We start from the raw sequence: 23237 nt of genomic DNA on the forward strand, positions 1-23237 counted from the left end.
GCTGAGGTAGCCATCCAATTCTTCTATTGAAACCGTCCCGAGGGGCCAACTTCCTTGAAGCTAGATTGGATCAGGGCCGATGCCAGATCCCGTCTTGACCTATAGGAAGAAGATGCCCTTGTGGTGAAAACAGCAGCCAAATCATCAGGAAGCTTCATTAGGATTGATGGATAGGTCGCATCGTCTTGATCTAGTCGTGTCGAAGTAGATGAGATCTCGTCCGAGTGGCTTGAGGCCGACTCGGACAAGATAATCTTGGGGTAGATCTCGGCCGAGTTCGGGAGACCGAACGGGGCGGAGACCGCATCTCTTTCCGACTGGATCGAATCTGAGTCGAGGAGAGAGATCTTGCCAAAGTTGTCGGTGATGAACTCGAGGCTGCTGAATCGGAACGCCTGCCCGGGAGGGAAGACGAAGTCATCGATGCCGGAAACGAATCCCATCGCACTAATCGGCGAAAAGCTTGACGCAACTCCTACCTGGCGCACCAATTGTCGAAACAAGATTTCGGCAATACAAAAAGGGGGTGGCTATCAAGCAGGAAAAGTGGATGGGTTTGGAGACAAGGAATTTTATACAGGTTCAGGCCTTCTCAATGTGAAGTAATACCATACTCCTGTCCGGAGATTGATTCGCCGAGTGTGTTATAGATAGTATGATCTGGGAGAAAAGTTATGCCCCAAGAGGCACCCGGACCCCTCCTTATATAGTGGGAGGAATCCGTATTACAAGGTACAGCCCATATTCCTAACAAAATAGGCAAATAAAGATAAAATACAATCGTAACCGACTAGAACCCCATGTATTTCCTTGATACACAAGTAAGGAATTTAACCCGAGTCCCTTAAAGGTATTATATCTGTATATAGTACCCCTATACCCAGTCGGATATACATGTTGTGTGGGTATGGGTATTTATAATCTCCACACTCGAGCACGTGCTTGGGAAATATCATCTCACTTTCACCCCTAGTGCTAACGAAAAATTTGAAGTTGAAGAAAAACGGGGCCTTGGTCATAGAAAAATTTAGCCCGACGGTTGGCCAAGATGACGTCTCTAACATAAACACTGAAGTATAAAGTGGGACATGGCTTTGGGCCAAGTGCACTTCTTGTGCTAGCTGAGCCAACCTAGTCAAGATAAAAGAAGGGACCGGGAGGGTATACATGTGAAAGGAATAAGTCTATTTTACCTCCCTCACCTCTTGCTCGTAATTGAAACGCTTCCTTCAAACGTCGATTTGTAGCCATTTCGAAAATAAGGGAGTTGTAGTTGAGGGATGTGATTTAATCCGAAGCAAGAAATGAGAGAGAAAATATAGACTTATTCCCACATGTGATGTGGAAGAAGAGAGAGTGAAATATGGGCTGGGTTGCTCCAAAGTTCAGCCCAACATTGATGTGTTTTTTTTCTAATAGGTTCACATCAGGTCCCTAAACCGAGTTGTCGCTGAGTCTAAAATTTGTCCTAAACCGCAATACCAAATATGACGCATCCCTCAGCTTTCAAAACTAGTGCAAATAAGGTGCCAAGGCGGTTTAGGTGGTAGTTTCAGCTGACATGGCACCTATGTGGCATTGATGTGGCACTTAAGTAAAAAAATGTGGGACCCGCATGTAAGTGACTGTTCGGTTAAAATAAATAAAATATTACAGTGGTACCCACTTCTCCTCCTGCTCCCCAATCTCCCTGTCTCCTCATCCTCCCCAATCTAGTGAAACAGCGGAGGGATCCATGCGGCCGGCGTCGGGGCTAGCGTTGCCGTTGAAAGTCCTTTCCGACATCGAGCACTCATCGATCCAACGAAGGTCCCCTCGCCGCCATCCTCCGAGCACTCATCAACCCTGGGGAAAACTCTGCATGGGATCCTTGTTTGCCCATGCCCACCGCCCACCTCGGTCCGCCGTAGCAACGAATGGGGCAACCTAGCTGTTGAGTGAAAACACGGCGGTCTAGGAGATCTGCTTAACTCCAATGCAGGTCCAACTCGAGTGTGTCAAGGGAAGGCCAGGCCGGCTAATTTGATCATGCAATAAGCAATAAAGATAAAAGCATAGTTAGTCAGCCGATAGGCCGATAGAGTATAGTTGGTGATCTCAGCCGATGTAGTAGACCAAATAGGCTATGGACTGGATTAGTGAATAACAAACCCTAAACATGCCTCACCGACGATAATACTGCCTATTAGGTTTGATAAAGAAGCATAAGACAATATTATGAAAATAGCCAATGGAACAATATTTAGAGCAGAATCTATAGATAACGATAAAGTACTAGCTAATACTTTAGTACGAACTTATATAAACAAATCAATCTATATAAACATATGAAATCATGATCAGTTACTAATTCAAATAGCCCAGCCGATACTGATCTAGCTTAATATGATTATATAGGATGATCTGTCTAAATAAGTGGCAAATATACATAAAACCAGTAAAGAAGCATGTATATTAGGGTGGCGATGCGCCGAAGTTGTATTGGATTCTCTCTCGTATTATAGTGGTATGGGGTTCATATTTATACTCCGAGTACAGATTTAGTCCATTATGGACACGATTCAAACCTTTCTAAAGACAAAATACAAACAAGACCATAGATGGCGGTCTCTTGCCAAATCTAACACAAACCGACTGAAATATCCTAATTAATAGATACAATTGTATTATTCGAGCTCTATCTCTAATTGACAATGACGGTTATCCCGATCTAGACCCAAACCGAGCTCAAGTTATACCATATCGGCTGTATCGGCCATCAACTTCATCAACCTTGATCAACCCATATTCTATTTTTAGCCGATACGATATCTAGCCGATGCGTAGTCTGACTCCAAATCCAACTCGATTCAACACCAAATCCGCTTCGATCTTCTTTCTTCTTCTCCGAATCTAATGCAAAATTCCGTTGTTAACACCAGCCACCGGCAGCATGTGTCGCTCGCTCACGCCTCCTAGGACTCGTATCACAGAAGCTGGAAGCTGGGAGCTTGGGACTCGTATTTCCCCTTCGCTCGGATCCAATAGCGGTTGGGAATTGCGGCAACGAGAGCGACGGGCTCAACTGGCCGGGCCCCTACCGTACCACCATTGTCCCCGCCTTGTTGTCTGGCAAGCGGATCACCAGGAAACCATCGATCGCCATCATGCATTAGCTGCCAAACCGCTGGTGAGCGGGTAGCTACAAAAAACGGGTAGCGAGCTTGGGATCCCTCTCCTTCTCCCCTCTCTTCCCCTCTCTCTTCCATATCCCATCTCTTCCCCTTTCTTCCCAATCCAGGGTGCTGGGATGGGCGGCGGGGGCCAAGATCCGAGTCCTGCTTTGTTTGTATCGGCAACGCGAAGCTGGACTCCACCGAGGCAACGGGGCTCTCGCTCTCCACCTCCATGGCGGCGGTGGATTCTTCCTCCCCCTTAGGTGCATCGGCGCTAGGAGGGAATCAACGCTTGTGAAGCTGCGCCAAGTCCTCATCGCCAGAACAGTGGTTTGCGGTTTTTACTGTAGCAACAGTAATAAACAGTGGAGTACACTGTGCAAGAGTAGTGTTACTGTGGTATACTGTAGCGATCGATCTCGTTCGTTCGCTATAAATCGGACGGCTAAGAATACTCTAAAGTCACAACACTATGCTTCTCTGACTTGATCTCGTTCCAATCGCGTCCCGCTCGTACATGCGCTACTGGAGTTTGACGATTTCTTGTGCGAGTCCTTCCCTGGCAGAGGGGAGAGACAGAGAGTAGAAGGGGATAGAGAGGAGGAAGAAGTGGTAGTCACTAACATGTGGGATCCGCGTGGGTCTCATGTTGACTCAGCTTGTCACGTCAGCTAAAACCAGATGTAATACTATCTAGGATCTCACATGATCTGGTTTTGTAAATTAAGGGACCTATTATATATAGTATTTCGGTTTATGAAGGAATTTTAGACTCGGCGACAAATTGAGGGACCTAAAAAGTGAACTTATTCCTTTTTTTTCTAGTGATGAGTCCAGCATTGATGTTGTTGGATAAATGAATTTGGATTCAATAAACCTAGTCCTTTTGCGTGGATTAGTAAAATTATATTAGTTAGAGGTAATAAAGGGACAAACATAGAATCCAACAATATTATTTTGAACAATTTTACTCTTTTCAGAGTTTTAAAATTTCTGAAATCTCCTCTAAATTTTAGAAAAAGGAACTTTATAGGTTTGAGAGAATCCAATACAATTCAAGAAGGCGAGATGGCTTAGATCAGCAATGCTATGCTTACCTCGTTCAGTTTCGTTGTTACATTGCTCGTGAGTAGGTTTCAAGAACGGAGTATTGTTTTTTTTTTTTTGAACTTCATCAATGTCTTTTTATTCACCCAGCAGGTTCAGTGATATCACGAACCACAAAGGCATTTATAAATTCTGGGAGGGGGTCGACCCAAACGATGGATTGACCCGGGTCCCAACTAGCGCCCATTTTAGCAAGATCATGGCAACACTATTATAGCAATGGGGAACATAAGAGATATCGACATGGATAAAATTCAGCTGAATAAGGAGCTTCACTTCACCGAAGATGGCAGTACCTGGGGCCTGATCATACTCTCAGGATTTCAAGGCCGACACCAGGATAAGAGAATCAGTCTCGATCTCCACCTCAGTGATGCCCTGCACCGAAGCGGCAAGCAAGGCAGCCTGGCAAGCCCTAGCTTCCGCAGAGTCAGCATCATGAACGAACGCCAGCCGTCCAGCACCCGCAAGCAGCCCCTGGCCTTCACTGTTGCGTAAGATAAATCCCCAACCGCCAGTTTTTTGCGTCTCCTGAAAAGCACCATCAATATTGAGCTTAAGCTGACCAGCCCGGGAGGCGACCATTTCTTCCGCACCACATTCCTGGTTATCTGCTGCTCCCCTTCCGTTACAGCCATCTCATTCATCATGCTACTCGCCCTGTAAAGGAGTATTGTTGGTTGAGCAGCTTACGAGCTTTTTCTTTGCATGAGCGTGTTCGCTCCAGCTTATCGATATAAAAGAAATCTTTCCCACCAATCCTAGTAACTATATTATTTTCTGAAGGGGGCTTGCTTAACTCTTACTTCGATGAACTTGTGGTAGCCCATTTTTTTCTCCTACCTTGAGTGTCTTGTAAGTGTCATGATTTGAAGACATCATCTTGTCCTATCTCATATATTAATTTAGAAATTGATTGTAGTTTATGTAATTAAATTCCAACAAAATTTTTAAGGTAATAAAAAAGCTCATACAATTACAACAACACAATAGAATTGTACCGAGAACACTCTCAGTAGCTCTGTTTGGATCTATGGGTTATTTTTTAGCCCTCTCTCAAATAGCCCCTAAATAGCCTAAAAGTTTCAAACATATGAGCTATTTCAGGGCTCTTTGGAAATAACACACCCAAAAATCTGTAAAGGAGTGCTAATTGGGGCTATTTCGGGTGGGGCCCACCGAAAAATGTCTTCTCTCTCCATGGGAAAGTGCATTAAAGGCCAAATAGCTCTTAAAATAACCCTGGATCCAAATAATTTAGGGCTATTTCTTTGTGCTAAAAATAACACTCAAAATAATTCTTAGCTACTTCTTCAAACAGGGCCAATATATATACATGTAACCAAAACACACGCCTGTAGACAAAATTTTATAATCAAAGTACATATAATGCTAAGTCCTATCATTCCATAGATTAGATCGTCACTCGTGTCCAATAGTTTTTATTTTTGCTAGCATAAACATGTAAAAGTACTCGTGTCAAGATATTTAGGTGATATTTATTACTCCATAGTAATATCACATGGAAAATATGTAGCATATCAATTTAATAAAAGCAAATATCATAAATCCCAATTTAATATGATCAAAGTTGCACAAAAACTATAGGGATTTTGGAATGTCGCATATAACCCTAGATATTATAATACCAAAGTTTCACAAAATCACACTATTGATCATTTTATTTTTGATCTACTATACTTTCAAGTTCTACAATCACATCTTAAATTTATGAGGATTTTACTATCATATAGATGTTGCATATTTTTTTATTTTTTTTATATAGGAGTATGTCAAAATGGTCAACAATATAGTTTTATGAAACTTTAGGACTATATTGGTTACGTGCCACGTACCAAAATCCCTATAGTTTTTACAATTTGGACCACAATAGGTGTGGTTTTATGAAGTTTACTCATCTATATCTATACTAATATAAAAAGGAGTAGTTGCCCTCCTCCAATCCTACAGGCCAAATCACTCGAATCGATCTCTACCGTCCATCTGCGTGCTTGATTTCGCCACCGCACGATCCATCCATCCACGCCACGCCGAATACTTCGCTCCTCCTCTTCCACCCGCGAAGACATCGCTCCACACGCGAAGACTTCGCTTCTCCTCCTCCTTGCTAGCTCCTTCTCCTCCCCGGATGTTCTGCCGCGGCGCCGCCGCATCCTCGCTGGATATCCTCCCCGCATGGACTGCCGCCGCCGGAGCCTCTGATTCTTCCCCGCCACCGGAGCCGGTGCTTCTTCCCCGCGTGGACTGCCGCCGCATCCCCGCCGCTGGAGCCGCTGCTTCTTCCCCGCCGCCGGAGCCGCCGTGGCTGCTCCGACCTCGGCCCCATCCGCCGGCACCGGCGCCGAGGTCCACCGCCACGACCGGAGCCGACCTCGGCCCCATCCCCCGCGCAATGACTCCGCGACGCTCCTCCTTCCCTTGATCCGCAACTCCTCACTCCAGCGTGCTCCGCGCCTCCCCGCTGCTGACACACTCCACCGCGGCCTGCTCCCAACGGAGCTGACTTCGTCGCGCGCTCCTCGCTCCGCTCCTCCCCACCACTACCACACACCACCACGCCATGCCCTCGCCGGCGCCGTGGATCTGTATGTCATGAAGCCTATCTCCGCTGCCGCACATAGTCGACTCCCCCGTGAATATGCCTTTCGGCTGGTATCACCATCCCGTCACGCCCCTGTGGTCCTGCCTTCCAACGGCACTCTGCCGCGCCTCCAGTGGTGCCGCCGTTGTAAGGGTCATAGTCTGCCCACACCACGCACTCGGTTCTCACGGACGTGTGCCATCCTCTCTTTTGCAGGTGAGAGTGCAGAGTGCTTCAGCTGAAAGTGAGTCTTCCGATTCCCCTCTTCAGCCCAATAGTCCTCTATGTGGATTACCTGAATCTGAATGTACATCATTTTCTTTCACTATGGCTTGATTTACACTATTTGATCTAGCTATCAGTTCAAGTGGATACAATCCTGTTGACGTAAAACACGAGGCCTAGGCGATCTGCTTAACTCCAGTGCAGGTCCAAAACTCGCCTTTGGGTATGCTAGCGTGCCAGTTGATTTGATCCTGCAATCAACAAGAAATAAAGACAAAGAAACCGTGGTTAAATCCATAAATGATAGCCGATCGGCTAAGTGCCGATGACATATCATTTATCCTCGAGCCAATGTCATATGTAAATCGATCGGCGGTCGTAAATAGATAATGAAAAATAAATCTACTCGATCGGCTGTAGATATTAACAATATATAATTCTTATATCAATATATACTTAAATCAAGTGATTGGGATAGATCGGTTGCCATGCGGAGACAGTATAAATCACTTAGATCGAAATATATATTAATGACAGGACTATATATGTTTATAGCATAGCCGATCAGATAGATCTAGCATGTATCGGCTAATACTCCGATACTACTCTATATCAAGATATTAAAACAAGTACAATATATCAAACAAAAGCCTAATATACTTAAGTGTAATAGGATCTTGACATAAATGGCGGACTTAACATGTCAATGAAGCATATAGAGCAAATATAGTTAAATCAGATAAGATCGGCTGAAACTCCGATACTACCCTAATCGGCAACCAGAAGGCAGGCTAGAGATTGATATTCTAAGCACGACTTAATAGATCAAACTCAACTGATGCAGCATTAAGTATGAAAAGAAGAACAATATCTAAACAATCAAGCCGCTGAAAGTTTCATAGGGTGGTAGATATCTCATATAATCCAAGCCAACGTCGGTGTCTAACCTAATCGGCTACCCTCTACTGATAGATATTAGCCGATTGTAGGTTAGATAAAGATATTGCCAGAGATTATGCAAGATATATGATGTCACACCCTAAAAATTCTAAATTTTATAAATTGTTGTTTAAATGGAATTATAAGAAATGATTTTAAAAGCCTAGAAGAAAAGATCCAATTTTAAATAATAAATTCCAATATAAAAATGGGCTAGATAAAATTTTATTAAATACTTCTCTTGATTCTATAGTTCCTAGATTTTTCTAGGATTTATTTGAGCCAAGGAAGTATTTTTAATAAATGGAATTGCATTTCATGAATAATTTAAAAAGAAAAAGGTTTTAAAAGTCCTCTTTTGGCTTTGGGCCGAAAGTCGTCCCAAGTCTCTCTCTCTCCTTCGGCCTGCTCGCGTTCGGCCCAAGTCGGCCCGGCCAAGCCGAGCCGCTCGCTCTCCCTCCTCTCACCCGCTGACAGGTGGAGCCCACCTGTCAGGGTCGTCGTCTACCTCTCGCCGCAGCCGCGCCCTAGCCGCGCGCAAGCTGCCGCCACCCCTTCCAAATTCGGTTGCATCTTTCCCGATCCGATCAAATTGGTAGAGGGGAAATGATCCCCTTGATCTCCTCTATCTTTTCCCCTATAGAAACTTCATCTAATTTTGTTTTGAAATCATCGGATTCGAGCTCGATTCGGATTTGATTTCTCTCCTCTAACCCTAAACCTTCCATCACCGCCGCGGGACGCTGAAGGTGTGGAGGATTAGGCGTAGCCCTGGTCAAGCTGCTTATGGGATGGAGTCGCCTGCGCTGTTTATTTTATTTTCCGCTGCTTAGATCTTTATTGTTTGAGAGGAACTATCTACCTCTGTAATGACTTTATATTCGCCTATTAATTAGATTAATAATTGCACTCTATTATCAATTTGTTATTGTGTGCCTCGGCTGATTCCTGGACGAGGGTTTTACACACATGTAAGCGTTTGGAGTTTTGGATAGAAATTCCGGGCATGACATATGATAACTCGACGAATTACAGAAACAAGATTAGAGTGTCATAAAGATGGAAGCACTAATCCCGAAAACACAAGCCGTTATAACAAGTTTTACCTCTTGTTGAAGATCGAAACTGATGCAGCTCAACCCGAAAGCAAGAACTCGTCGAAATAAAACTAAAGCAAAAGGGTGGTGATGCGCCAAAATTGTATTGAATGTGTGTGTTAATTTATTACATGGGGTTCGGGGTCTATTTATACCCGAAAATTACAAACTATGTCCATGTCGGACACGACTCTTATCCCTAACAAACTCTAAGATACCATAAGTCTTTGCGGCAGACTTTTGCCCTAAACATATCTCTAAGGAAATTACATAAAACATCCTAATTAATAGATACAATTGCCTTCTCAGGACTCTATCTATGTGCGGCAATCATCTTGAAACATATCAACTCAACCTGATGTTGTACACCAAGTCATATTCTCGGAATCGGCTGTATCACTTAACCCAGTCTGACTCGGACTTAGCCGATCCAATTGTAGCCGATCCGGACTCCAGCCGATTCTTGCTCTGTTCTCGAATCGATCTCCGTCTTCGACTCCACTTCAATCTAATCCTCCTTTCCGATGCTGATATTACCAAATTTGGTCGTTAACAAATCCTATTGTCATCCTTTCACCACAATCAGTAGTTTTTTGAGAAGTTAATTTCTTTGCATACACTGATGAACTCTGTAGTAGATTCTCTGCAGGCTCTTTCTTGCTCAATTAATTATTGCTCACTCTATAACAGATCAACTCTGGATTTAGACTTCTTTGGCCAAGCGCTATGGCTAAAATGGCATGCCAAGCTTGGAACAGAAAGGTCAAGCAATTTTTGCAACCACGGTGCAGCACGTGGCTATGGCACTAACACTAATTTCTATCATATGTAGGCAGATCCAATTGATGCTGGCACAGGCTTTGGTGAATCACTGATGGGTGAGAGACCTGCAGAGTTCCTTGTCCAACAGAGCAATGGCTGAGTTCTTTCAGTTGTGGGATGAAATTCAGATGGTGCAGCTTCAACCAGGAATAGCCCCGACTCCATTCGGTGGTAGCTAACAGGTGATGGCCAGTTTACTTTCTCATCGGCTTACAACCTCTTCTTCATGGCAAAGACCAAATGTTCATATGGTGAACTGCATAATTTCGATTCTTGCTGTTCATGATGATCTGTTAGTTGATTTGGAAAGAGGGAACACTTGGGTATTTGAGCAGAGGTCTAGACCTACAGAGCAATTATTTGGAGACATCAAGGAGATCATGATTTGGAAGTCGGCTAGCATTTTTTATCCTGCAGTGATTATTTATTAGTGTTAGTTGTTTATTGTGGTCTGATGCTTTGCCTCATACCTTTGTTCGACAGCATAGTACTTTGTACTTTGTTTCTCCCTAAATCTTAATAAATTTGGTGGGCCTAATCCTTTGGCCAACCTAGTAAATCATTTCAGTAGTAAAAAAATGTGTTTTCCTGGTCAGATTGATATATATATATATGATTTCTGCTAGGCTGAAACTCTTGGCTTAGAGAAACTTTGTTGCATACTGTAGCAGGAACTGCAACGGATTGAAAATTGATGGTATCAAAGGTTCTTAATAATACAAGCAATAAGTTGTCAAAGAATCATTGTTTGATTTTGTAGTGCCAAAATTCCAATCACACTTAGTGGCTAATCTTTTTATTTTGACTAAACTAATGCCACATGTTAGCAGCAGTAGCAGAATTTTTTTATTTTGGTTTCAGGTTTTAGAACTGATGTTATTTGTTGCTCCAAATAATCCACCGATATTGTCAGGTGGGAGCTATTTGACTTGTGTGGCTAGAAGTATTCGAGTCAATCATCTGCTTGCCGTGTTTCAAAAAAAAATCATCTGCTTGCCTCGGCCTACTTCAATAAACAACGGAGGATGCTCTACATCATAATCGTATGCAAATACAGGTAATACACACCATATTTCCCTTCATTTGCAAAGTCGTAATAAACTGAATAAGAACAGGTACCACATTCATATTTGTCTGATAGATCTCAAATCCATATATTGCTAATGGTCTAATTCTCAAATTGGTTTTTACACCTCAATGCTTGTTTTGTATTCCGTTTGTCACATATTTTATCAATCAATTACAGTTCTTTGAAATTGGATCATGACTTCCAACTTGTAGCAGGTAATTGCATTGTATCACATGTTCATTACATGATACTCAAAGCAAAAACAGCAATATGTTGGTTAGCTGCTTGCACTTGCAATGAGAGCATAGAGGTTCTGGACTTACAATCTGAGGTCAGGATCATGTTCCATATATTTTTACATAGAACACTATTGCATGAATTGCACTATTTGTAGATGTTCTATAGTTAATCAACTATGTTACCTTAAATATACATGGTGTGTTCTAGATTCTGAAATGTTTAGCAAACTTAGTCAACATGTAGATTAACTATCACAATTCATGTCACTTTTTCATATCTAGCGAACTTATCTAACTTTTCTTTTCAGGTTAAAAAAATGCAGGAAAAACGTTTAGGATGTCGAAGCAAATCCATCAGGAGGACACCATGGCATCTGATGTTGTCTACTATGCATCAAAGAGATTATTGGTTGTTTCTATTCCTTCTTTTTGGTTGAGATAATTTACGTTAATATAATGTTTTCATAGAAATGAGCCAATCTTGATTTGTTTGGTTAACACGGGTTATGTGTTGAACGTGTGATCCAATAGTATGGCTTTGTCATGTTCTCTTATCAGCTAATTGTAAGTCCCTAGCAGCTGGAATGCTGGATCATGACTAACAAGTGAAAAGGATCAATGATAGTTTTATACTGGTGCAGACATGCAATGCCAAATAAAACATGGATAATTCCTTCTTGTTTGTGCAGGCTTCTTAGCACTCAGTAATTTATCTTTTCGAAGTTTCTATAGTTGTTGCTCATATACAAGGGATAATTTTGTTGCTCAGTCTTACAAGGACAGCTCACTACCTATCCATCTAAAATCTGATTACACATTTGCCCATTAAATGCTACTATGCACAACAAGAAGCCACGAATTCTACTATACACGACAAGAAGCCACGATTGTGCTCTTAATTCAAATCTAAATTTGTTAGGACATATTATTGACATATAACCAGATAAATAAATCCAAAGTATATATAATATTTTTGTTTCCCCATTTCAAGGTCTATATGATTTTACTTATTTGGTTTTGGTCCGCATACTGGTAGTATGCCTGAGAGTGGTTATGTTGATGACTGTTAAGAGAATGACAAGTCAATATCTTGCTTTGATACCTTTTTTTTTTTGCATTTTTGATTTAGCTAAAAATAACCATGTACTGATAATGGTTATTTTTATTGTTACAAAATTCCAATTACATGAGGATATGTTTTATAAATTTTGGGTAAATAGGTTGTGCTTCAGAAGGTGTAGTTTCTAAAATTTTTAGTGTAATTATGTACTCGGGTGATATATTTTGTCAAAAACATGCATTGCACGTGCACGATTACTAGTTTAGTAACAAAAGCAACAGAAAAGGATGCTTTTAACATATAGAAGTTGAATCTATAGGATGAAGATTAAGGGTGCACGTAAAACGATACAAGTCATTAGCATATGGTTAATGAAGTTTTAATTATTAAAAAAATAAAAAATAGATTTATTTGATTTTTTTATAGCAACTTCTATATAGAAAGTTTTTGCACGAAATATACTTGTTAGTAGTTTGAAACGTGCTAACGGAAACCGAGAAAAAATCTGTATGTTGTTGGAGGTTAGAACGGGACCATAATAAAGTGAATTAACTACACCAACCATTGTTTTAGAGTTGAAAACTTCTCTTCACCGGTTTGCCAAAAATGGATAATCTCCCATGACTTTCGATGTTATAGGAAAACCAGCTCAAATCGATAGGTTTATACAAATCAACCACCGGTGGACTGAAAAAACTGATCAAGTTTGTTAGACATGAACTTCACATAATAAACTAAATAATACAACCGATATAGATCACTACTACAACCGATATTGGGGAGCTTATAATTCTGAGAAGCAGCTGGTGAAAAACTAGCTAGTGAGAATCTAGATAAGCTGACAAACCTTGTTTCTAGCTTCTAATTCATTTGCTAGATTCTACAACTACAACATTTCAAAATCTAGGTGAATATATGTACTATTTGGAGGAGCTTCTGACAACAGGAGATCATAGGAGAAGCTACAACGGTCAAAAGCTCCCCAAACATGCCCATTAATTAGCTGAACAATTTATGATGCCACATTTTTATTAAAAGAATATTCAAAACATTTTAGCTGCAAATAAAATTTTTGTTAGACACACTATATAAGAGAGTATGATAAAATAGTTGATTATCTACTTAAAAGAGAAGATAGAATAGATTTTAGAAAGATGTTCATTAAACAGATTAATTTGGGCTATAAACACCGTAAAACAGAGTGCAGAGTGTACACTACGACAGGAAGGGAAAGGTGCGAATATTAGATCAGCATCTCTCCGGCTTCACCGAACTGGCAAGTGGGCCCATCCCTCCAATCTCGGCGGATCACTCTCACCTACCCCATCGGTCCATCCGCCCCCCCCCCCCCCCCCCCCCCCCCATGCACACGCATCATCCAACCAAACCCTCCCCCCCAAAATTTTTACTATTCCTCTCGACGGCCGTTGCCACGCACCGGCGACCTACCCGCGCGCCTCCGCACCCCCCCAACACGTCGAAATTTCCACGTGGCGCGATCCCACTGGCCGACCCCCTCACCCCGCGCTCCCCATTGGCCGCAGCCCCTGGCCCACCCGCGCCACCGTGGACGCCGCGCTTACCGTCACCTCCTCCGGGCCCACCCGTCAGTGACTCGGGTACGGCCGCGGTGAGCCCACCGGGTCGGTGACCGGAACCCCACCCACCCCTAAAACCCACCCCGATCCGCGGCCGCTATTAAGCCAAAGCCGCGCTTCCGCCGCTGCAGCCGATACGGGAGATTGGATCGGAAGCTTCTAGAAGTTTCCGTGGGCGATGGCGATCCGCGCGAGGTCCTCCTCCTACGCCGCCGCGGCGGTCGCGCTGGCGCTCGCGCTGGCGTCCGTCGCCGCCGTCGCCGGCGAGGTCTTCTTCCAGGAGAAGTTCGAAGGTGAATGGCTGACCTGCTCCCGATCCCGTCTCGATCGATCTGATCCGGTTCGCTGCGCGTTGCGGGTCTCGGCTTTGGATGTAGTGGAGGCGTCGCGTGGGGGTGTTTGGTGGTGGGTTTGTTTGGATCTGTGGGGTTTTCGGGATTTCTCTGGGGTTTATACGAATAGGAGGCGTGCTGGTTGTTAGGGATCTGGAGTGTTAGGCGCTGAATTGGGTGCTGATCGTGGTTTGTCTCGCCATTTTTGGATGGTTGCTGCTGCGGTATGGTGGGATCTGATTGATCTGACGTGCATTTGCTCGTGGGAATGGGATCTAGTTGCGTCGTCTAGTAAGCGTGCGCTGTGACGCTGTGTCGATCTGCTTTATGTGAATTGGTTATGGTTTTTTGTTAGATTGTGGGAAAAAAAACGTGGTTGGGTTGATTCGGATCGAAAAATGTTAGGTTTGTTTCGTATATGATCCGCAGGTTTGGATACTTCATTGTAGGGAGTAGTTGGTATTCTGCTGTATAATGTGGTGAATTTTACTTTACTTTATACTGCGAAATGGGAAAATTTAGAGCCCAGACTTGGTGATGTTTTGTGATTGAACCTTATGCTTTATGTATGTTGTTTAATTCTGATGTTTCATATGTTTAACCTGAATATGAATAAATGTTTAAGATCTGCCTATGCTAGTGCTACATTTGAAGCATACTAGTGAGAATTGGCAGCTTATGATGGTTGTCACCTGTCCGTGTCCATTAGAATGTGATTTGCCACTTATCTGCATATGGGATATGGCATTATGAACCAGGTGCATTTTACACTTCAGGTTTTGGCGTATAGTTTATTAGTTCTATACGGTATGTCTGGAGATCCATAATTCGAATGTGTTGATCTGTATTGCTAATGTCGCCTGTTAAAATTTTGTCTGTACTACTATTTAAGGAAATCTCTGGGCAGATAATGAATTTGCGTGATCATTTGCTGGTTCTGCACATGATGCACTGAACATGGAGTTCTGTGTTATCTAAATGTATTCTATTGTGTGCACAGATGGATGGGAAAGTCGGTGGGTCAAGTCAGAATGGAAGAAGGATGAGAACATGGCTGGTGAATGGAACCACACATCTGGGAAGTGGAATGGAGATCCTGAGGACAAAGGTAAATTGGAAGATCAATACACCTCATTCAGACGCTAACAGATGATTTTTACTGAATTATTTTTCTTGTTGCAGGTATCCAAACCTCTGAGGACTACAGGTTCTACGCTATTTCAGCGGAGTACCCAGAATTCAGCAACAAGGATAAAACCCTGGTGCTGCAGTTCTCTGTAAAGCATGAGCAAAAGCTTGACTGTGGTGGTGGATATGTCAAGTTGCTTGGTGGTGATGTTGACCAGAAGAAATTTGGTGGGGACACACCGTACAGGTAATGATTTTCTTCTATTGTAGCTCTGATTCTCACTTTTCTCAAGATTAGTACTAGTTATCTAACTTGGTACTTTTGAATGCAGCATTATGTTTGGACCAGACATCTGTGGGTACAGCACCAAGAAGGTCCATACTATCTTTACTAAGAATGACAAGAACCATTTGATCAAGAAGGATGTCCCCTGCGAGACTGATCAGCTGTCCCATGTGTACACTTTGATCATCCGTCCTGATGCTACATACACCATACTCATTGACAATGTTGAGAAGCAATCTGGCAGCATCTACGAGCACTGGGATATTCTGCCTCCGAAGCAAATCAAGGACCCAGAAGCTAAGAAGGTATTTTGCATATTCCTAGCTTTCTTGGAATGCCTTGCTTTTGTCTCTTGAATGTCAAGATATTACCTTATGATTACAGCCAGAGGACTGGGATGACAAGGAGTACATTCCTGACCCCGAGGACAAGAAGCCTGAGGTACTTTTCCTTTGTTCTGACTTCCGATATATCTTGTAAAAATGACTAACTTCGTATCTTGCATGAATGAGAAACGGGAACCTTAGCTGACCTGAATTAGAAAAGTTCACACTATATTGTACTCTTGTAATACTATGTCTTAATAGATTTAAACGTGATGCTAGAAACTAGGAAGAAGCTACATGTTTTTGTTGTGTAATGACTTGTGGTATGCTGTTTCCAGGGATACGATGATATTCCCAAGGAAATCCCTGACCCTGATGCTAAGAAGGTACTTAATTGTTTTACCATTTTATGGTTTTATGTTATATATGATGAGCGTCATTCTAGGTTTTAAAATTTCTTTGATGTGATTTCTGTAGCCTGAGGACTGGGATGATGAGGAAGATGGTGAGTGGACTGCACCAACCATTCCTAACCCTGAGTACAAGGGACCATGGAAGCAAAAGGTGTGAATATCTGTTTACTGATGCAGATGCACTTGAAACACTTGCATATTTCTGGTTTCTGACATAAACATGTTTCTTTTTCCAGAAAATCAAGAACCCTAACTACCAAGGCAAATGGAAGGCACCGATGATCGACAACCCAGGTATAATTGCCTTTAATTGAACAACTTGGTATTACACATTTTCAGATGTTGAACTCTGCATTCTGAACTGTTTCCTTTGTGGTTCACAGACTTCAAGGATGATCCATACATCTATGCTTTTGACAGCCTGAAGTACATTGGCATTGAGTTGTGGCAGGTTAGTTAAGCAAAGTACAGTACGCCTTTAGTTCTGATTTATTTTGCTGGGTCAGGAAGACAGACATAAATAGTTATGAACTTATCCCTTCTCTTCTATCAACAGGTCAAATCAGGTACTCTGTTTGACAACTTCCTTATTACTGACGACCCTGAGTTGGCCAAGACATTCGCAGAGGAGACATGGGGCAAGCACAAGGATGTATGTCGTTCTTCACCTAGCTTTTACTGTGTAATAGTTTCGTTATCGACCCAACATGCTCTAACATTAGTGAATCTTGTAGGCTGAGAAGGCTGCTTTTGACGAGGCAGAGAAAAAGAAGGAAGAGGAGGTAAATTCCTTCACCTTACAATGTTCTAATATGAGGATGATGGATGTACAACTGTCCTTGTCATTGCATTTCAGTCTGTGCTCCATTTCACTGTCTTTGCTATACGTTTTGATTTTTGTTGGCATGAACACCAGTTCCTTGATGATCAATGGGCCATTGCTTCCACTTAATTATACTATGGTGTGATCAAAACCTTTTAACTCACTGGCATGGTTCTGTTATTTGTAGTTTTACGTATTATCTTCTGATTGTTACACCAGCATAGCTTTAAGCAACTGAAATATTCTCCTTTGCTGAACTGCCATCACTCGTGGTTATTGTGGATGTAATTTGCTTACCATTGATTATCAATGTCCTTGTTAACAGGAAGCTGCCAAGGCCGGTGAGGACGATGATGATTTGGATGTAAGATTTGCATCCGTTCTTCCTCCATGTTCTATATTTTCCTCTTGGGCTTGATCTAAACCTCAACAACATTTATATTTCACAGGACGAGGATGCTGAGGATGAGGACAAGGCCGATGAGAAGGCTGACTCTGATGCAGAGGATGGCAAGGATTCTGATGATGAGAAGCATGTATGTAACACTCCTGCGTTTTCTTGATACCTTCTGGATTCTGGTGATGCATTTCCTGTTAACCTCCATGTGTCCTGATCTCTTGTACCGTCCTTCCTTTCCAGGATGAGCTCTAAGATGGTGAGGATGAAGAATGGAGGCCGCCTTCGCGACGATGCCAGGATTTGCTAGTTCTCCCATTGTTATGAAGTTTTTTCGTGATCAGAAACTTGACAAGAAAGTACTCTGTAGATGAGCATTGCTGAGGAACTTTAATTTGGTCTTTGTAGCTCTCTCTGTAGTGTCATTTTTCCCACCACAAGAAAAAGAACTGATAGCTTATTGAACAAGAGAAATCTTTTGCACAATCGCTCTGCATCCTGCTGTGATTGTATATGTGCTTGTGCCATTTCCCATTGTTTTGCCATAGGGAAAGCGTCTTCAGTCGTTACTCGTTAGGCACCTGGTCACCTATGGCATGGAGTCGAATCGATGAGAAGGCCGAGATAGAAATGCTGGGCAAGTTTGCGTTCCAAACTTCCAATGCCAAGTCTTTCTGGTTAATCAAAGAAATCCCTCACATTGCCTGTTTATTGATACCATCAGAAATAGTTTGTTTGCATCCCGCTATTGTGGCAATATTCTCCCACGACCGCAAATAACTAAATATGGGTTGATCAATTGAGCAAGATCCAAAGCAATGGTGGAATATGCTTGTCCGAAGAGTGGTATTGCTTTTTTTGAAAACCAAGGGGGTTAACCACAAAATTAGCCAAAACAACCTAATGGGGGTATAAAGTTAACTGATACTTATCTGTTTCACAATGTAAGTCATTCTAGTATTTTTTACATTTATATATTGATGCTAATGAATCTAGACCTTCACAATATAAGTCATTCTAGTATTTCTCACATTCATATTGATGCTAATGAATCTAGGTCTAGAATGATTTACATTTGTAAAACGGAGGGAGGAGATAAGATTAGGGCAGACAGCACTTGGATCGGGCTCGTAGTTCGTCGGTACATGATATCGCTATATCCGCATATATTTAGTCATTAACTAGTGCATAGTATTTTAATTATATCAAAATTATTCATATTTACTGAGTTTTTTATTTAGTGTTTCTTATTATACTAATATATGATTAAATAGTAAATTTAAAATTATTAATATGATATAAATGAGATATAACAACTAGTGCTTAGTATTTTAATTATATCAAAATTATTAGTATTTAATGAGTTTTTTTTGGTTATTTAGTGTTTATTATTTATACTAATATATGATAAAATAGTAGATTTAAAATTATTAATATGATATGAGATATAGCTTGTTGACGAGATTACTATCTCATTAAGATAATGAGCTCAAACGAGTCTTAGCCTTAATGACCCGAGCTAGCTCATTATCCATCTCGGATAAGATACCTACTAGTTAGGTCATAACCTCACTGGCTTAGAGTAAGTGTTAGTAGCTATACCTTTTTGACTGATAATACTTATCATTTTGTATTATGATGAGGTTAACTTTAAAATCTTTGACTATAAATATTTTCTAAAGTATTTATCCTAAAAATATAGAGACCATATTAATAAATTGGTCTTAAAAGGTACTTCAATAAAATCATATATTTGTTGATATTTCTATATATTATAAATAAAAAGTGGTCAATGTTGCTTTTGAGACCGTGTAATTGTTCAAAACGATAAGTATTATCATTCTGAAGAGAGTAAGGGTTTAACTTTTCGATTTGGAAGTGAAAACGCTTATCACCGGTTTACCAAAATTTGACCGAAAACCATTAAAGACCGATGACTTTCGGTCAAAGCCGTACGAAAACCGGCTAAGGCTGTGTTCGGCAGCCCCTCTTCCCAACCCATCTCCCTCGTTTTCCGCGCGCACGCTTTTCAAACTGCTAAACGGTGTATTTTTTTGCAAAAAGTTTCTATACGAAAGTTGCTTAAAAAATCAAATTAATCCATTTTTCAAAAAAAAGCAAATAATTAATCACCCGCTAATCGCTGCTCCGTTTTCCGTGCGGGCACTTACTGTTGGGAACCAGGGGTTCCGAACACACCCTAATACCGACCGGTTTTCATAAACCGAGATCTAGTAGTTTCACCACAGCCGACCAATTTTTGCGAAATTCCATCAGTTACGTGATCCCTGAAGAGAGTACTAAGTAGAGCATAAATAATGATGTGATGTCAGCATCTCATAGTAAATGCCACGTTAGGTTTTATAATGGGTTCAGGAGAGAGAAATAGGTTAGAATGACCGTTGTTTGAGTAAATGCCACATTGGATTTACAATGTGTCAAATTTTACAACTTTTTACTTCCTACTCCCTCCGTCTCAATAAAAAAGTGAATCTAGAGTGTAGGTTGGTTTTTTATAGAACGGAGGGAGTATGTTTTATTTTGGATCACCATTTAACCAAGCCGAGCCGACCCATCAGCTGGCCTAGCAGGCCGAGGCAAACTAACCTCGCCCCGCGCTCTGCAACTGCAAAGGATTATTTTCTGCTTTCGTGTTCACTGAATTTCTGCTGGTCTAATGACCACCACTTTATGCACATCTCAAATGAAAATTGAAGCTCCTTCCAAATCAGCATCACCATCGTATACCCTTTTTATAAAAAAGAAAAATCATAAATGTTTCAGAACTACGCTTATGCACTGCCTCGAGATTTCGCCTTGACCTCCTCGTGCTCGGCAACACAAGAACAAAACACCCCACACTGCACAGCAGCTCTTGAGCCATCAAGGTTGACAAAAACACGCATGCTGCATACTAACCACATCACGATGAAAATCAGAGGAACACCAAATCGTTTTCCAGTACATGATAACACTTGTAATAGCTGTGATGTTCGACAATGATCAAAACAAAGCCCAAAGATATACAGAAACAAATAGGTACACCAATCAGAAAAGCGTTGCATTCTAAATCACAACCCATCCAAAGTAGAAATGCAGCTGATGTAAAGATACTAAGTACTAAACAATAGGTGATTGAATGTTCTGTTGGTTTGCTTGCAAAAAAAAGAATAGGGGCAGAATCTTATCAAAATGTGAATATGCCAGAAAACTGAAGCCGTCACACAATCTTCCTACTGCTCAGCCTTCACCTCTTCCGATGACTCGGGTTTTGTTGGCTCAACCTTCATCACCTCTTCCCATTGCCCATCTGATGCTTGCTTCCACAGAGTTATGTTGTTCTCACCAGCAGCTACAGATAATATGTTTCCAGTCAAGGACCAGGAAACCCTCCAAACAGGGGACCCAAAGTCGTGCATGACCTTTCCCTCCCACTTATCACCAACTTTCCCTCTACTCCAAATGATAACCTTCCCATCTTGAGAAGCGCTGGCGATGGTCGCCTTAGCTAAGCCCAACACTGGTGCCCATGCAACATCTCTCACACAGTCTGTGTGAACATCTGAAGGAAGAGCACTCTCCAGTTTCCAGCCACCATTGACAAATCCCCAGACCTTAACAACTGAGTCAAAACCACCAGAGACAAGCTTATAAACAAGCTCTCCTGAACCAGCCAGAGAACCAAGTGCTGTTGCTGGAGCCCAGGAGATTGCTGTCACACCAACAGGGTGAGCTCGCTCAATCCTTGCAGTGTCCCATCCCCCATCAGCTCGCATAGTCATGACAGAAATGGTTCCATCAGAAGACCCACAGGCGAGACAAAGACCAACCTCATATGGGGCCCAAGCAATGGAGTTGACAGAGGACTTGTGGTCAGTAAATACATGGGCTTGAGACCAGTGGCCTCCAGCACCCTCCTTCCAAATGATCACACGCCCATCATAGCTGCAGGATGCGAGGATAGTACCATACTTAGGATGGGCCCATGCGACACGCCACACAGGGCCATAGTGCCCGCTGAGTGTTGCAAGGAGCTGGGATGGGGCAGATTTGCCGCCTATGCTGGAGATCTTGACAGTGGAGTCTGAGGAGGCAGTTGCAAGGCGCTTGCCATAGTAGTCGATAGCTGAATCATGGACCATGTCCTTGTGGTCCAACTCTATTTTCTTCGATGACATGGTTCAAAGCTGTAGTGTGCCACAACCTCTAAGTTCTCCACAATTCTGCACATGATTAAATAAAAGTTTCAGCACCAATTCATGGGCATAGCAGCCTAAATTTGCCAAACTAGATAATAGAATCCCACCCGAAGTGCCCTAAACGGTTAACAAGGACCAAGAAATAGTCACCTCACAAACTTAATATTAACAATCTAAACACCATTTTTTGTCATACTCCTAAAGAGACAGAAGGGGGATGCAATAGAACAATGCTGGTGTATCATCGCCTCATAAAATCAACCATGGAATTAAACACAACGAGACTGTAAATAAGTATGTAGACGAGGCTCAAGGGTCACCATTGGCAAATGGTACTAATTCACAAACTTTGTTAGACTTGTGGCAAACCACTATAGTAAATGTTGGTGGCTTCAAAATAATAACAGAACCACTTACATGCTAACCTCATGAATGAGTATAACAAGGCATTGGATTAATTCGATGAATTGACTTAACAGGATGTAACAATTTCACAGCTCAAAACACGTTCAAACATGGATTTGAATTCCTCAGGCATGAGAAGAACAGAAGTTTCGATAGACTATAATCTAAAAAATGAAAACAAAATTAATTATACCCCTCATTATTTCACAGCTCCCAAATCTATACAATTCTGATTCTTCTCTATCATGCCAAAAAAGAAAAGAAAGATAGCTGATCTGGTGTGACCTACACCCATTCCCTCATTCCACGAGATCTTGCGCACCCCAGAGGGCGGATCCAACTTGGGACATGGGGGTTCAGTTGAACCCCCAAACTTTTGGGTGAACAAAGAAACTGTTACTTGTATTAAGGTTAAGGCTCTGAAATTAAGAGAAGAGCTCCTTCCAGATCTAGAAGAGAAGCTAGGGTTAACGAACGGAACGCAAGCGAATTCCAGACAAAAGTAGTCCCGGTGGGAGAGAGATGAATCAGAAAGAGGATGTGGATGCTCACCAGGATCCCCTCCCCTGCCCTGCTCTGCTCGCCGGATGGAGATCGGCGCCCCTCCCCTGTTCAGCCGCGACTCGTCTTGGCGCAAGGAGCGGAGGAGACGGGAGATTTTCTTTTTTGACGCCTACGGGAAGGGGAAGATACTCGAGTTAAGACGTGGCAGTTACTGGGAATATTTAACTATTAGCCACTTTTAGACGTGGCAATTAAGGATTTGACAATTAAGAATACTAAGTATGTGTTTAGTTTAGCGTAAATTTTGTATTTTAGTTAAAATTAGAGATGATGTAACTGAAAAGTTGTGTGTGTATGATATATTGATGTGATGGAAAAGGACTGAAGTTTGGATCTAAACACAGCATAAACCCATATATCACATAGAGAAGGGTCCATATGGTATAGACTATGAGGGGTAAATAAGTGGTAAATAGTTAAATGCTATATTTTAAAATTTAAAAGTGACGAA

The 23237-nt window shown here is 42.0% G+C and overlaps 3 protein-coding genes across 4 annotated transcripts; 1 reads left to right on the forward strand and 2 right to left on the reverse strand.

Moving 5' to 3' along the window:
- Nucleotides 1-4577: 4577 nt before the first annotated feature.
- On the reverse strand, nucleotides 4578-6665 carry LOC127779374 (uncharacterized). The gene is made up of 3 exons (XM_052306107.1): nucleotides 6322-6665; nucleotides 4845-4922; nucleotides 4578-4749 (listed from the first exon to the last, which is right to left on the reverse strand). The coding sequence occupies exons 1-3, from the start codon at nucleotides 6663-6665 to the stop codon at nucleotides 4578-4580; spliced, it is 594 nt and encodes a 197-aa protein (XP_052162067.1).
- A 7356-nt stretch (nucleotides 6666-14021) lies between these two features.
- LOC127779039 (calreticulin) lies at nucleotides 14022-18104 on the forward strand. 2 transcript variants are annotated; one of them, XM_052305716.1, is made up of 14 exons: nucleotides 14024-14206; nucleotides 15246-15353; nucleotides 15428-15620; nucleotides 15706-15964; nucleotides 16044-16100; nucleotides 16324-16371; nucleotides 16463-16549; nucleotides 16635-16692; nucleotides 16782-16849; nucleotides 16955-17050; nucleotides 17133-17180; nucleotides 17547-17585; nucleotides 17671-17757; nucleotides 17862-18104. In XM_052305716.1, the coding sequence occupies exons 1-14, from the start codon at nucleotides 14092-14094 to the stop codon at nucleotides 17871-17873; spliced, it is 1275 nt and encodes a 424-aa protein (XP_052161676.1). In that variant the 5' UTR covers nucleotides 14024-14091; the 3' UTR covers nucleotides 17874-18104. The 2 variants fall into 2 exon arrangements, with proteins under 2 accessions (XP_052161675.1, XP_052161676.1); XM_052305715.1 differs by lacking the exon at nucleotides 17862-18104 and having other exon boundaries at nucleotides 14022-14206; nucleotides 17671-17799.
- A 2456-nt stretch (nucleotides 18105-20560) lies between these two features.
- LOC127779040 (protein transport protein SEC13 homolog B-like) lies at nucleotides 20561-22919 on the reverse strand. The gene is made up of 2 exons (XM_052305717.1): nucleotides 22775-22919; nucleotides 20561-21841 (listed from the first exon to the last, which is right to left on the reverse strand). Exon 2 carries the CDS (start codon nucleotides 21794-21796, stop codon nucleotides 20852-20854), a length of 945 nt encoding a protein of 314 aa, XP_052161677.1. The 5' UTR covers nucleotides 21797-21841; nucleotides 22775-22919; the 3' UTR covers nucleotides 20561-20851.
- Nucleotides 22920-23237: the final 318 nt, after the last annotated feature.

This window comes from Oryza glaberrima, chromosome 7, assembly GCF_000147395.1.
Source record: "Oryza glaberrima chromosome 7, OglaRS2, whole genome shotgun sequence".
NCBI lineage: Eukaryota > Viridiplantae > Streptophyta > Magnoliopsida > Poales > Poaceae > Oryza > Oryza glaberrima.

What these genes read in the sequence shown, in the direction of transcription:
- LOC127779374 (XM_052306107.1), bottom strand. Translation starts at nt 6,665, where the DNA reads ATGGGGCCGAGGTCGGCTCCGGTCGTGGCGGTGGACCTCGGCGCCGGT. An exon ending in GGTGGAAGAGGAGGAGCGAA is followed by an intron (nt 4,923 to 6,321) that starts GTATTCGGCGTG and finishes ACTCCTTTACAG; the next exon opens with GGCGAGTAGCATGATGAATG. An exon ending in AATGTGGTGCGGAAGAAATG is followed by an intron (nt 4,750 to 4,844) that starts GTCGCCTCCCGG and finishes CTTACGCAACAG; the next exon opens with TGAAGGCCAGGGGCTGCTTG.
- LOC127779039 (XM_052305715.1), top strand. Translation starts at nt 14,092, where the DNA reads ATGGCGATCCGCGCGAGGTCCTCCTCCTACGCCGCCGCGGCGGTCGCG. An exon ending in GGTGGGGACACACCGTACAG is followed by an intron (nt 15,621 to 15,705) that starts GTAATGATTTTC and finishes TTTTGAATGCAG; the next exon opens with CATTATGTTTGGACCAGACA. An exon ending in AGGGACCATGGAAGCAAAAG is followed by an intron (nt 16,550 to 16,634) that starts GTGTGAATATCT and finishes TTCTTTTTCCAG; the next exon opens with AAAATCAAGAACCCTAACTA.
- LOC127779040 (XM_052305717.1), bottom strand. Translation starts at nt 21,796, where the DNA reads ATGTCATCGAAGAAAATAGAGTTGGACCACAAGGACATGGTCCATGAT.